Source organism: Chrysochloris asiatica, unplaced genomic scaffold, assembly GCF_000296735.1.
Source record: "Chrysochloris asiatica unplaced genomic scaffold, ChrAsi1.0 scaffold00064, whole genome shotgun sequence".
Lineage (NCBI taxonomy): Eukaryota > Metazoa > Chordata > Mammalia > Afrosoricida > Chrysochloridae > Chrysochloris > Chrysochloris asiatica.
In genome coordinates, this window is record NW_006408582.1 from 7,644,150 (window position 1) to 7,657,821 (window position 13,672).

General features: G+C 45.6%; 1 protein-coding gene across 1 annotated transcript in view; it reads right to left on the reverse strand.

Moving 5' to 3' along the window:
- LOC102814595 (L-gulonolactone oxidase-like) overlaps positions 1 to 11,178 on the reverse strand; it is a 50,298-nt gene extending 39,120 nt beyond the window's left edge. Inside the window, exons 1-6 of the mRNA XM_006864435.1 lie at positions 11,123 to 11,178; positions 10,620 to 10,679; positions 8,005 to 8,060; positions 7,558 to 7,682; positions 6,924 to 7,025; positions 1,921 to 2,046 (exon numbers count right to left, since the gene is read on the reverse strand). Coding sequence (XP_006864497.1) covers positions 1,921 to 2,046; positions 6,924 to 7,025; positions 7,558 to 7,682; positions 8,005 to 8,060; positions 10,620 to 10,679; positions 11,123 to 11,178 — 525 coding nt within the window. The remainder of the gene's footprint in view (positions 1 to 1,920; positions 2,047 to 6,923; positions 7,026 to 7,557; positions 7,683 to 8,004; positions 8,061 to 10,619; positions 10,680 to 11,122) is intronic.
- Positions 11,179 to 13,672: the final 2,494 nt, after the last annotated feature.

Below are 13,672 nucleotides of genomic sequence, written 5' to 3' on the forward strand. Positions count from 1 at the left end.
ACTACTGATCCTTCCTCTTTGCTCCCAACCTTTGCATTCCAATCACCTGTAATGATCAATGCATCTTGATCACATGTTGGATCGATTTCACAATGAAGAAGTTGGTAGAATTCTTCTATTTCATCCTCACTGGCTTTAGTGTTTGGTGCATAAATTTGAATAATAGTGGTATTAACTTGTTTTCCCTGTAAGAGCATGGATATTATCCTATTACAGACAGGGTTGTACCTCACAACTGATCTGGATATGTTCTTTTTGACGATGAATGCAATACCATTCCTCTTCAATTTGTCATTCCCAGCATAGTAAACCATGTGGTCATCAGATTCAAAATGGCCAATACCAGTCCATCTCAGCTCACTAATGCCTAAGATATCGATGTTTATGAATTATATTTCATTTTTGACAACTTCCAATTTTCCCAGATTCATACTTTGTGCATTCCATGTTCTGATTTTCAATAGATGCTTACAGCTGTTTCTCTTCATTTTGAGTTGTGCCCCATCAGTAAATGAAGGTCCCGCGTTCTTTTCTCCCATGGGCTTTACTCCATTCGCGTCATCACGGTCAACTCTACTTTGAGGAGAAAGCTCTTCCCCAGTCACATTTTGAGTGCCTTCCAACATGAGGGGCTCATTTTCCGGCACTGTATCTGACAGTGTTTTTCTGCTATTCATAAAGTTTTCAGTGACTAAATATTCGGAAGTAGTTCATCACTCCTTCTTCCTAGTCTGTCTTTGTCTGGAAGCTTGTCTGAAACCTGTCCACTATGGGTGACCCTAACTGATAAACCTGTGCTTTTCCATCTACCCTTCTACACATTCCACCCCACAAAGCCTGGGAAGGTGGGGTTCCTCTGTATAATTCTGTAATGTTGCCAACTAAGGAGTGCCCATTCATGCAGGGTTTTGACTTTGCTAGGCAGTGCTGAAATCTTCCACTTGTGAGACTTAGGCAAAGAGCAGAATATGATAAATAACATTTATGTGGTGCCTGCTGCCTGGAAGAAGAGTGCGACCTCACAAGATCGTCACGGTGTCCTTGGGAGGTAGGAGCAGACTCCATTTTATGGAGGTGGGGGGAGACAGAGACCCAGGGACTTTTAAGTCACTTGCCAAGGTCACACAAACATTGGTGGCAGAGCCGAGATGAGAATCCACATCTGTCTGATTCCCAGGCACAAGCTCATTGCATTGACCCAGAAAACCAAGCTCAGTAAAATCAATTGCTGGAGCCCAATCTTCACTAATTAGCAATCAGAGTTAATTATGGCCATGACGGATGCCTTGACCAGAATGATTTCTGAAAGGAGGAGACTGTCAGCCTGAGCAAATAAGGAAGTCTTAGAGAAAACCCCAGACCTCTGAGCAGTGCTGGTGGAGCATACACATACCTGTCTGGCTCCTGGTGGACACCCATCAAGTATAGGGGAATTGAATGGACAGTATGCTTTCATGTGGCTTAGCAGCAGAGTCCTGAGTGTATGCCCAGCTCTGTTATTAATCGGCTGTGTGACTCTAGGCAAGCCACTCTCCATCTCTGATCATCAGTTTCTCTAGCTGTAACACCAGTTAAGTGCCATTTTTGGCCCTTCCAGATTTTTCATTGTGAATCTATGTTTTAGGAGCCTGGCTAGACATTCAACTTCTAGAGAAGCAGAGATGGGTCCTTGGAGGAGTAGTGTAGCCATCTCTTGATGGCTACAAAGGGAACACAAACCTGAAAAGAGGCCTGAACAAGCTCAGGGGAGGGTTCAGGTAAGGAGTGCTCAGGGATGGGTCAAGAAGCAAGGTACCAGTTTGGTGACACAAGGCCAGAAGGGGATTTAGGCTGTGGGATCTAGGAGGAAGGCCTTGAAAGGAGGCAGTGGCTGCCTGGCTCGAGACAAGCAGAGGTGTAGGTGTTGAGGTGTCCACATACCTGCAGGACACGGTTCATCTTGCCCATGTGGATCATGAAGCCATCGGTACAGGCGATGTCTGAGGGTGAGTGGCCACCGCCTACCACCTTCACCCGCTTGTTCTGCTGCCTGGCTAGCGCTAGCACCTGCCAAGACAATGCATGACTCAGGCCCTGGCTCAGAGCTGGCTTCGGGCTGACCAGGACTTCCTCTGTGAGGTAGCCAGAGAGGGGCAGGGCCCCAGCATGAGAGGTGCCGGGGGGGGGGGGGGGGGGGGGTGGCCTCCAGGCCTCCAACCTCAGCCTGCAGGTCACCCAGGAAAAAGAGTTTGAGAGAAAGACCAGGAAGTGAAACAGGATGGAGAACCAATGAGCCTTTCTAATATGGGCTCCAATTCATTCTCTACAATTAAGCTTAAGACTTTTCTAAGACAGACCTCTAGTCACATTCTTCCCTAGTCCAAAACGTTCCCATGATGCCCTTGTGCCCTCAGAATGAGGTCCAGGCCCCCTGCCTTGGCCTACAAGAACCCCAGCCCATCTCCCACACTAGAATGAGAGTTCAATAACTTCATTAGACTGCGTACCCTCAATGCGTAACCCATGCCCAGCACAAGCAGGCGGTCACTACTGTCTGTGAATGAACAATAAACAAAAGAATGGTGTATCTTAAATGAATTCATTCAGTTTTATTGTCATGTCTCTGCTCAAATACCCTCATAAGAATTTCTAGACATCTCTTTCACAGAACACTAACCTACATTTTATACATTTTATACCACAAAGGGTTCCACAGTTAAGTAAGCCTAGGAAAGGCTCTGAAGCATTTGCCCTCATCCTTCCCTCCCTCACATTAGCATGTTTAAGCCTACAAGGTTTCTTTTTAAGGTTTTTATTGTGGATTGAGTAAAGTTCACAGGGCAGATCATCAGTTTTACATTCAACAAATCATACACCTTGTTTCATTACAATGATTATAATCCCCTCTATGTACCATCAGTTAGCTGTGTTTTTCTCTATTAACTTTAGTTTTTTTAAAACACTCAGGAGCTCTGGTAGCGCAGTGGTTACGAATCGGACTGTGAGCCACAAGGTCAGCAGTTCGAAACTACCAGCTGTTCCACGGGAGTACAGGGTCACTATGAGTCGGAACCGACTCCACAGCACATAACAACAACAACAGGCATATATAATAATTTACACCACCAAAGGACACATTCTGCAAGTCAGCTTCCTGGCCGCCATCTCTTAGTCCCTCTCTTCCCATGACTCTAGAGTCCTCAGCTGCTCCCCCTCTACATGACCTCATCTCTGCTGTCGCTGCTTCTCTGGATAAGGTCTCTCATTACGCTTGTGCTTTTCTTCCTTGACGATCCTAGGGTCTTTTGTTTTTGGACTATAAGATTAACCACTCCCCTGTTTTTGTTACAAAACTTCTACCTTTACAGTTGTGACAGTCGTAATTAGTCATGATAAGAATTACTCACTATTGAATCATAAGACTCTTATCCCCATCTGTTTTAACCAGACCCATCTAGACAAGATGAAAACTATTTGGTGAGGACTCTTTCTTTCCCCACACTCTATTAAACTAAGCTCCCCCTTGAAACCTTGTAAGCCAGTCATTTCGTGCTTTTGTCGCCACCTCATTTTAGGTAGCCAATGTCTAAGTTGCCCATTCCTATTCATATCATAAGCCTACAAGGTTTTACAATAAAGAAGTCTGCTTAACTTTAACACCACTTACCTCACACACCATTTTTCCTGACCACATATTTTCATTTTCACATTGACCCCACCAGTCCTCCCTGGAAACACTGACCCACAAATCCCTCATCCAAGTAGTAGCTCACATTGTATAGTCCAGTACAGTTTAAGTGATGCCTTCACACACAGCTTTTACAGCATACTTCCAAATGTCTCCTTCTGACTCAAGATGAAGTCAGGTGCCTGAGCATGCAAGGCCCTCTGTGATCCAAAGTCACTCTGCCTTCCCAGTCTTCCTCTCCTGCCCCCCAGCCCACTCTCCCTCCTGCAGCTACATCCAGCTACATCTGACGACTTTCTAGGCCAATTCTTCTCTTCTCCTCACTCAGAACGCCTTTTCCTATCTCCTCACTGAACTCTGATTCATCTCACAGGGCCCAGCTCAATGACTGCCTTTTCTTTATGTTTTGTTTGTTTGTTTTTTCCTACATGAAAAGGCATCAGAGACAATTTGAGAAGAAACCAGAAACAATCTCTGATTTGAATCCTGATGTTGACACTTATTAATATGAGAAAATGATGAAGACTCCCTGGATCTCAGTATCCTCATCTGCGAAATGGAGATAATAATCACTACCTTATAATAATCTCTTGTGAGACAGTAGATGAGACACAGAATACTGCCATCCTCTGACCACCCTTACACACACACTCACACTCACCCATGCACACACTCACAATATACTCACACACATGCACAAGCACACTCTCTCATACTCCATTCATGATCAGAATACATTTCTTCCTCCTGTATACTCTAATAGTACTGATGGGTCAACTTCTGCATTCTGTGGAGTTGGTTGTACACATGTCTGTCTTACATATAAAACTGCACTTTCTTTAAGAGGGAGATCAGGTCTTGTTCATACATCTGGTGGTGCTTACGTGCCGTGGAGTCAGTTCCTATTCATAGCAGCTCTGTATTGAGTTTCTGAGGCTGTTCATCTTTGAGGGAGCAGAAAGCCTCATCTTTCTCCTACAAAATAGCTGGTAGTTTTGAACCGCTGACCTTGAAATGAGCAGCCCAACTCGTAACCACTATACTTTAGAGCTCCTTTGTTCATCCATTTATTCAACAAACATTTATGAGATGCTCCCTGTGAGCCAAGGAGTCCTGGAGGTGCTGTGGGCTAAACATTAGGCTGCTAATTGTAAGGTCAGAAGTTTAACCCCCCCAGTCACTCTGTAAGATACAGATAGGGTGTCTGCTTTCATCAAGATTTATAGTCTCAGAAACCCAAAGGAGCGGGTCTCCTCTGTCCTATAGAGTTGCTATGAGTCGGAATAAGCTCTCAATAGCAGCAGAAGGGTGTCACAGATTGAATTGTGCCCCACCCCAAATATGTGTCAATGTGGCTGGTCATGATTCTCAGTCGTTTGGCAGTAATGTAATGATTCCCTGTAGTGTGATGAACTAATCGGAGGATTAAGGGTGGACTGCAATATCCTTGAAATCCTGGTGTGGCGCTGTAGGATAAGCCCTAGACTTCTAATAGCAAGCTCAGTGGTTCAAACCCACCGTCTACTCTTCAGAAATCCTCTACAGGGTTGCTATGAGTCGAAACCAACTCAAGGGTCCTAAACAGCAAAAGGGATCCCTTTAAACTCATCACAAAGCTGATGGGATACAAGGGAGCTTCTCAGGGGTGTGGCCTGTAACTCCTTTTACCTTACAAGAGATAAAAGAATAGAGGAGTGAATAGAGAGAAAGGGACATGCTACCACCAAGAAAGAAGAGCCAGGCAGGACTGAAGTGTGTCCTTTGAAGCTGGGGTCCCTGCACTGGGAAGCTCCTAGATCCCAAGGAACACTGATACCAACCACATGGAGATCTCTAAGGAATGCTGGCTCTACAGATGTTGGAAGGAGACAAGGATTTCTCCAGAGCTAGTGCTCTGACTTCTAGCCCCTAAACTGGACTCTAGAGTCCTGGTGTGGCACTGTGAGATAATGCACCGAACCACAAGCCTTGTTTGAACCACAAGGCCAGTGTTTCAAATTCATCAGCTACTCCTTGGAAATCCTATATAGGGTCGCTGTGCGTCAGAATCAACGTGAAAGCTCTTAACAACAGCAGACCCCTACACTGGGTGTGGGGGATAAATTTGTTTGCTAAAGTCATTCACTTGTGGTATTTCTTTTACATAACTACATAACTAAATACATAACTAAAACAATGGGTATCCTGTGTGGCAGTTGCAATGTGAATTCTGAGGATACAATAGAGAACAAGGTAAGCATGGTCTTATACCCTTCATTGTTGTTAGTGCTGTTGAGTAGGCTCTGACTCACAGTGACCCTATAAAAGATTTCCAAGGAGCGGCTGGTAGGTTTCAACCACCAACCTTGTGGTTCGCAGTCCAGCACTGACCCTACAGCACCATACCACTCCTCGTATACCTTGTTGTTAAGTGCCGTCGAGTCAGTTCTGACCTATAGTGACCCTGTATAGGGTTTCCAAGGAGTGGCTGGTGAGTTTGAACTGCCAACCTTGCAGTCCAGTGCATTAACCCACAGCGCCACGCCAGGACTCCTCTTACACCCTTATGAGAGAGAAAATAAAACACAAAGCAAAAAAATAATCAAATTAATAGAAGAATTGCATGCTATGAATATGCAATGAAGGAAATAAACAAGACGAGCTCTGGTAGCATAGTGGTTACGAATTGGACTGCTAACCTCAAGGTCGGCAAATCGAAACTACCAGCTGTTCCGCGAGAGAAAGGAGGCTTTTTGCTACTGTAAAGATTTACAGCTTTGGAAACCCAGTGCAGGGTCACTGAGTTGGAACCAACTCCATAGTACTTATCAAGATAGAGAAAACGGGAAGCTATTTCAGATAAGGTGGTCAGGAAATCCTCTGAGGAGGTGAAGTTTACCATGAGCCCTAGAGAATGAAAGGAGCTAAGTCAAGTGAAAAGAAAAGGGGCAAGCACTCCAGGCCAAGTATACGACAAGTAGAAAGACACTGAGGTAGGCAACAGCTTTGTTGAAGAACTCTGTGGCTGGAGGGAAGTAAAGACTCAAGGGAGAAAGGGCCCTGAAGGAGGCTGGATGACAGCTCCAGGTGTTGCACATCCTTGTGAATCAGGAGTTGGGATTTTGTTCCAAGCACAGTAGAAAGCCTCTGAGCAGTTTTAGGCAGGGAAGTTACCCAATCCACCTTAATGTTTTAAGAAACACACTGATTGTACTCATTGTGGCCTTAGTTTTATAGAGCCTGGATAGAGCTGGAAGTCATATGGCTGGGCACTCACCTCTCGGATCTCCTCCACTGATGTGGGCTGATAGTACATCTCTGGGCAACAGCCATAGGTCCTTGCCCAGTTTTGGAACTTGACTCCTTTGTACCCATGGACCTATGACAGAAAAAAAACAGGTCTCAGCAGATGAGCAAGGAGCTCTGGTAGCGTAGTGGTTATGAATCGGGCTGCGAACCGCAAGGTCAGCAGTTCAAAACTACCAGCTGCTCCGCAGGAGAAAGATGAGACTTTCTGCTCCCATAAAGATTTACAGCCTTGGAAACCCTGTACAGGGTCACTATGAGTTGGAACCGACTCCACGGCACATAACAACAACAACAGATGAGCAGCTGCAGCGCTGAGTCCCAGTGCCTTCTCTGAGGGTCCTCAAGAAGATTAGAGTTTTAGGAGTTCTAAAGCCATGTGGCTATGTGAGAAGCTTTCTGTTACAGTCTCTTCCTTGACACCTCTGGGTCAGATGACAGGATCACAGAAAACTCTGCTGAGGCAAAGGGGGAGAGATGAGGTCTGAGGTGGAGCTTGGCTCAGGATACCTCAGTGAGGGCCCAGGTAGAAGCTGTGCTGAAGCCATGCAGGGCCGTGGGGGAAGGGACCCTGTGCGCTGAGTGGGTAGCAGCCCAGGAAGGACCTTGTACTGGCCCTGAGCCTTGCCCGCAGGCTTCTCCATCAGGGAAGGAACATGCCTGGAAGACAGGGTGGGTCTGAAGAAGTCCACAGCCTCTTCCCTGGCCTCCAGGCAACAGCCATGGAGTCCTGGGGAGAAAAAGAAGAGGCCCACTGTGTTCCAGGCACTGTGTTGGGCTTCTCTACACATTTTATTTAAACCTCACGGAGCAGAAACTGAGCTTACCCAGGTAAAGTAACTTCCTCAGGTTCACAGAGCTATCAAGCTCAGGCCCTGGGGTCCAACCCAGATATTCCTTGACCACACCTTTCCCAACACCCAGTGCCTCAAATCCAATCTAAGGTGGTCCTCCTGGCCTCCCCACTGGCCTCACATTTGACCTGATTTTGGAGACCCCAGCTCACAGGTCCCACCTGGAAGCAACCTCTCGGGGCAGACTAAGTGCCCTACCATGGTTCCAGCAGTCAGTGGTCTTGGCTGAATCTGGCTTCTCCAGGAAAAGTGTGCTGAGCAGCGAGGCACAAGAGTGCAATTGAGGGGACGGAACAGGCAGCACACAGCCTCAGCTCCGGGCTCATTCAGGGCCAACTGAAGTTGCCACCCACAGAGGGGCTTTGGGGCCAACAAAGGTGGGTAAACAATGTTGCGACAGGCTTCATTCCAGCAGGATTAAGGCGGCCCAACAAACAGCAGCTGAGGTCTGCCTCCTGTCCTTGGCAGGAGGTGAAAGGGCGATGTTTAAGGAGTGATTGCTCTGTTTCTGGAAGCATCCTAACTTCTGATCTTATCCTTAGAGATTCTGGAGCCAAAGTATCTTCCAGCTCCTAAACAAAAAACAAACCCGTTGCTGTAGAATCGGATTTGACTCATCGTGACCCTGTAGGACAGAGTGGAACTGATCTGTGAAGCTTCCAAGGCTATAAGCTTTTATAGAAGCCAATTGACCCATCATTCTCATCAGAGTGACTGGTGGGTTCCAACCCAACGGCCGACATTTCAGTTATCAGCCAAGCACCTTAACCACTGTGTCATCAAGTCTCAGTCCAGCCTCTAAACTGGTCTTTAATACCGTAAACTGGGGAGGGTATGACTGAGTGAGGTTGTAGGCGTTAGGGATTAACCATGCTGCCTATGTGTCCTAGCTTGCAGGGGAGGGGCATACATGACAGCATGGCCAGCTGGAGTCATGTGTTAATTCATTGGTTACTGACTGACCACTAAGGGAGACACAGGACAGGACTCAGGGACAAGTGACAGGCAGCCAAAGCAATGTCTGACCCATGGGGATGAGGGAAAGAGTGGGCAGACAGCCAGGGATTCTTGATCCAAGCTTTGTCAATTGACCTCTGTGAACCTGTTTTCTCTTTAATGAAATGGAGGCAATTTTTTTTCTAATTCTCAGGATTGACATAAAAATGATAGTACTCATATAGATATACCCCAAAGGGTTCCATGGTTAAGTAAGCCTAGGAAAGGCTCTGAAGCATTTGCCCTCATCCTTCCCTCCCTCACCCACCCTGCACATTAACATGTTTAAGCCTACAAGTTGGTTTTTTTTAAAGATTTTTATTGTGGCTTGAGTAAAAGTTTACAGGGCAGATCATCAGTTTTACATTTAAAAAAATCATACACCTTGTTTCATTACAATGATTATAATCCCCTCCATGTACCATCAAGGAGCATAGTTGTTACAAGTTGGCCTGCGAACCACAAGGTTAGCAGTTCTAAACGACCAGCTGTTTCGCAGGAGAAAGATGAGGCTTTCTGCTCCCATAAAGATTTACAGCTTTGGAAATCCTGTACAGGATTGCTATGAGTCAGAACCGACTCCACGGCACATAACAACAACAACATATAGATATGAAAGGAGTCCTGGTGTGGCGCTGTGGGCTAATGTGTCAGACTCCAAAGTCATTTGAACTGCAAGGTAGTTGGTTCAAGCTCACCAACTACTCCTTGGAAACCCCTATACAGGGTAGCTATGGGTCGGAATCAACTCGAAGGCACGTAACAACAACAACACAGATATGAAAAATACTTAATCTGGGACACAGTGTTGTTGTTGTTAAGTGCCACTGGGTGGTTCCAACTCACAGTGACCCTATATAGGTGGTGGGTTTGAGTTGCCAGCCTTGTGGTTAGCAGTCTAGAGCTGATCCTATAGTGCTATAACAGGACTCCTAGAGTAGCTTGAAATAGCAGTAAGTTCCTGCTCTGCCTGCAGCTACAAGCTTACTGTTGGCAGGATCTTTGGTGAGCTGTTAACTGAATGCCCACCCTTTAGTTCAGTTTCAGGTGGCAAGCCAAGGCCCAACGCACATTTATGCAATGGACAGATTAATATGTCGATGACCATCTTGGTTTATCAGCTCTTTCCAAGCTGAGAGCTAGTCTTTAGTGGGCAGCGTGAGCAACAGTTCAGGAGGCTTAGGGGAGGGAAAGCTGGGATGGAGTCAGATACACAAAGAAAAATCCTGGGAAGGGTTAGTCAGCTGTGCCTTCCCAGGATTTGCACCAAGTTGCTGAGTGTGTGTGTGTGTCCAGGTTCGTACCTCTCAATATCAAACATCAACACTGTAAGGCAGGAGTAGGTGGAGCTGGTGGTCCTGGATTCTTGAAGGGTACACCCAGCTGGTGAAGGGCATAATGACTTTAAGCAGCAAGTTGAATAACTGAGAGAGGTGTCCCAGAGTCAGGTGAGGAGTCTTGAGGATCTTGGGACCACAGGACAGAGATGACTTTAAGGAAAGAACTGGACCCCATGACTATGAGCCTTCAAGGCTGGGGTCTTCACTGCCTGGAGCTTCATGATAAAGAAGAGCAAGCAAGACCTGGCCTCTATCTTTCTTGTCTGTTCCACTTGGGACTGTCCCTGATGGAGGAAGATGGAGCCTGTGCCCTCCAGGGCTGCCTTAATGAAGAACTGAGGGAAATTTCTCTTAGGGCCTCAAACAGCCTGCCTGGATTAGGTAGGGGAGAAGTGGTGGTGGGGAGGGGACTAAGGCAGGAGAAAAGCACCCATCAGCCCATTAGATTGACTACTGCCCCCCTTTCTGCATACTTACTGCCCTAAAGTCAGGAAGTGGGCCTGGGGGCTGTGACCAACACAGGACCGCATCAAGGTCCTGGGAAGAGGGACATGTCAGAGAGGGGAGGGAAGTGTAAGGTTTAGCCTGTTGGTGTTAACTGCTGTCATGTCAGTTCTGACCCATAGTGACCTTGTATAGGGTTTCCGAGGAGCAGCTGGTGAGCTTGAACCACCAACCGTGTTCAAACTGACTTTGCAGTCCAGCCCTTTAACCCACAGCACCATACCAGGACTCCAAGGTTCATCTTTGTACCACTCAAATAAATAATTGACTTTCCACTTCCCTGCTTGCCTTGTCCCAACTTCAGGTAAAATTCACCTTGCTCCTCACCCACAAATTCCCCATTCAATAAGGGTAGATCTAAGTTTAACCCTTTTTGTGAATGCATTTCTGAGCTGGGTTATTTAAGACGACTCTTGCTGTGTGTCCTGGGTCTGAGCTTACGAACAGCCCAGAAACATTCTGAGGGGCTTCCTCACCTCCTTGGCTGAGAATTTTCAAATGCCAGATTCACGCGCATGATGTTCTTCACCATGTGCTACACCCTTGGGTGGAACGACTCCCCAGTACCAAGCCAGCCACATAAATTTTATAAATTGCTTCTACTGAAAACATTAAATTGCAAGAAAAGGAATACAAAACCCAGCAAAAATGGTCTCTATCAGTTAATGCAATTTGTGTTGTCTCCATTCCGTGGATGAGGTAGATGGTTTATTGTTCCATTTTTCTTGTCAGAAGAGCTCAGCTTGTTCAGTAATGAAATTGCTGAGTCCTAACTTTTTTGGACATTTGTTGTCAAGTGAGGTTAACTTCAGTTTGAATAGTGGTTTATTCTTGTTTTTAGATTTTTTCCTCTTCCAGATTTTATCAGTGAAAATGGGCTTTTTTAGCAACAACAACATTTTACTGTGGTTTGGGTGAAATTAGTTTCCCATTCAGCAATTTATACGCTTTTGTTTTGTGACATTGTTTCAATGCCTTCATTGTAGCAGCTCTCTTTCCACTTCCTCTCTGGGTTCATTTCCAGTTACTTGCTTTGCTTGCCCCTTCCTGCCGTCTGAACTTTGTTTTGGGGCAAATGCTGACTTTTAGGTCTTGTATGATTGCTTGCTCTGAGGAACACGTTCCCCACAAGTATCATCTTCACTTTATAGGCCTATTGTTCTGCTGAAAGGTGATCTCCAGGAGCGGGCTCAGTTCCATGTTTGACTGGTGTCTGAAGTACGATGACTACAAGAGGAACAAACAAATTTGTCTTGGAAGAAGTGCAGCCAGGTGAATAATGAAGATAGGGGAAGACTTAGGGCAGTCAGTATGCATAACCTAAATAGGAGAGAGGTAAATAGTGAGTTATATACAACCTTGGAAGGAGCTCTGGTAGCGTAGTGGTTACGAATCGGGCTGTGAACCACAAGGTCAGCAGTTCGAAACTACCAGCTGTTCTGTGGGAGAAAGATGAGGCTTTCTGCCCCCGTAAAGAGTTTACAGCCTTGGAAACCCTGTACAGGGTTGCTATGAGTCGGAACTGACTCCCGGCACATAACAACAACAACATACAACCTTGGAACAGCAGTATGCTGTGATACAGGGATTGAGACATAGTCTGAATTGGTAAAGAAGGGGAAAAAATGCTTAGGTGTTTGACTGCCTTGTGGATGTTTGTTTCCCCGGCCTACTAACGTAAAATAGACATTTGTGATAGAAATTAATATTGGGAATTATGATTACAGAAAGCTTATAAGCCTGTCTTCAGCCTATAGGCTAAAAGGAGAATTAGATTTGCTCAGGTGTATAGGCTTCTTGTTAAGCCTTTGTAGAGTACAGGGCCTTAGATGGAATCTTGAACCTTACCCAGAACCTTTTGAGTTAGGACATTCTCACTGAAAAGACATGCAGACCAACCCAGAACTTCTGGAAAGACAGAAGATTCTTATTGAAAGAAATACTTAGAGAAAAAAAAACATACTGTTTGGCTGTTAGAATTTGAAGCAAGTTGTTTGCTTTGGAGGTATCAAAGCAAGAAAAGTCAGCCTATCAGGGAAAACCCCCTTCTAAGACTGAAACTCAATGGGAACCCACGAGGAGTAGTCTAGTATGTTTGTTGGTGACCACTTGGCCATGTTCCATTAACACCCATTGACCTAAAATAAAAAAGAGGAAGGCCTGGCTGGTCTGAAGTTTAGGAAGAGGTGTAAACTCCTGAGTCTGTGGGCACTGACCTAGACACTGGGAGCTAGAGCTGAGAGTGAAGTAGCCAACTGGTCTGAAGTGCAGGGGTGTGTGTGAACTCCCAAACTTACAGCTAGTATCCATTAACCTAGCTTGGATGGCTAGATCAGAATTCGACCAGATGAAGATAAAGAAGTTTGATACTGTGAGCAAGTGTAAATTGCTACAATTTGATGACTTGAACCTTTGCTTTCAGATGTAGTTGCTCAAAATTCCAACAGGAATGGAAGTATTCTTCATATCAAGGAACAAGCTTGTTTCCTGAGTTGATAGGGACAGGCAATCTAGACATTGTATATAAGAAATGAGGGGCTATAAAAGGCACCAAGTGGCTCTGCTTAGTTTCAGAATGAGGGAGTAAGGTAGAATCCCCACTGAGTAGTTTTCCTCTTCTCCAGATGGATCTGGTGAAAGGGAATGGGAGATGATGCTGATAGGATTTTGGGATTCAATTGTGATTAATTGTTAGCAGGGTTAATTGTGATTGTCACAACTGTAACTGTAGAAGAGGAGTAACTAAAAGCAGGGAGTAGTTAATCTCTCATTTCAGGAACAGAAAATCCCAGGACCATCAAGAAAGAAGAGTATGAGTGGAACATGAGATCCCTACCTAGAAAAGCAGCAACAGCAGAGCCGGTGGCAGAAGTGAAGGCAAGGAGAGACAGAGCATCTGCAGGCTTTAGGCCCATGGACTGAGTAAGGATGTGTGCCTGCGGGCGGAGGCTGGCTTGCAGAATACATCCTTAGAACATTTAAATGAATATATATATATATGTTTTATATGTGTGTATCAAATATCT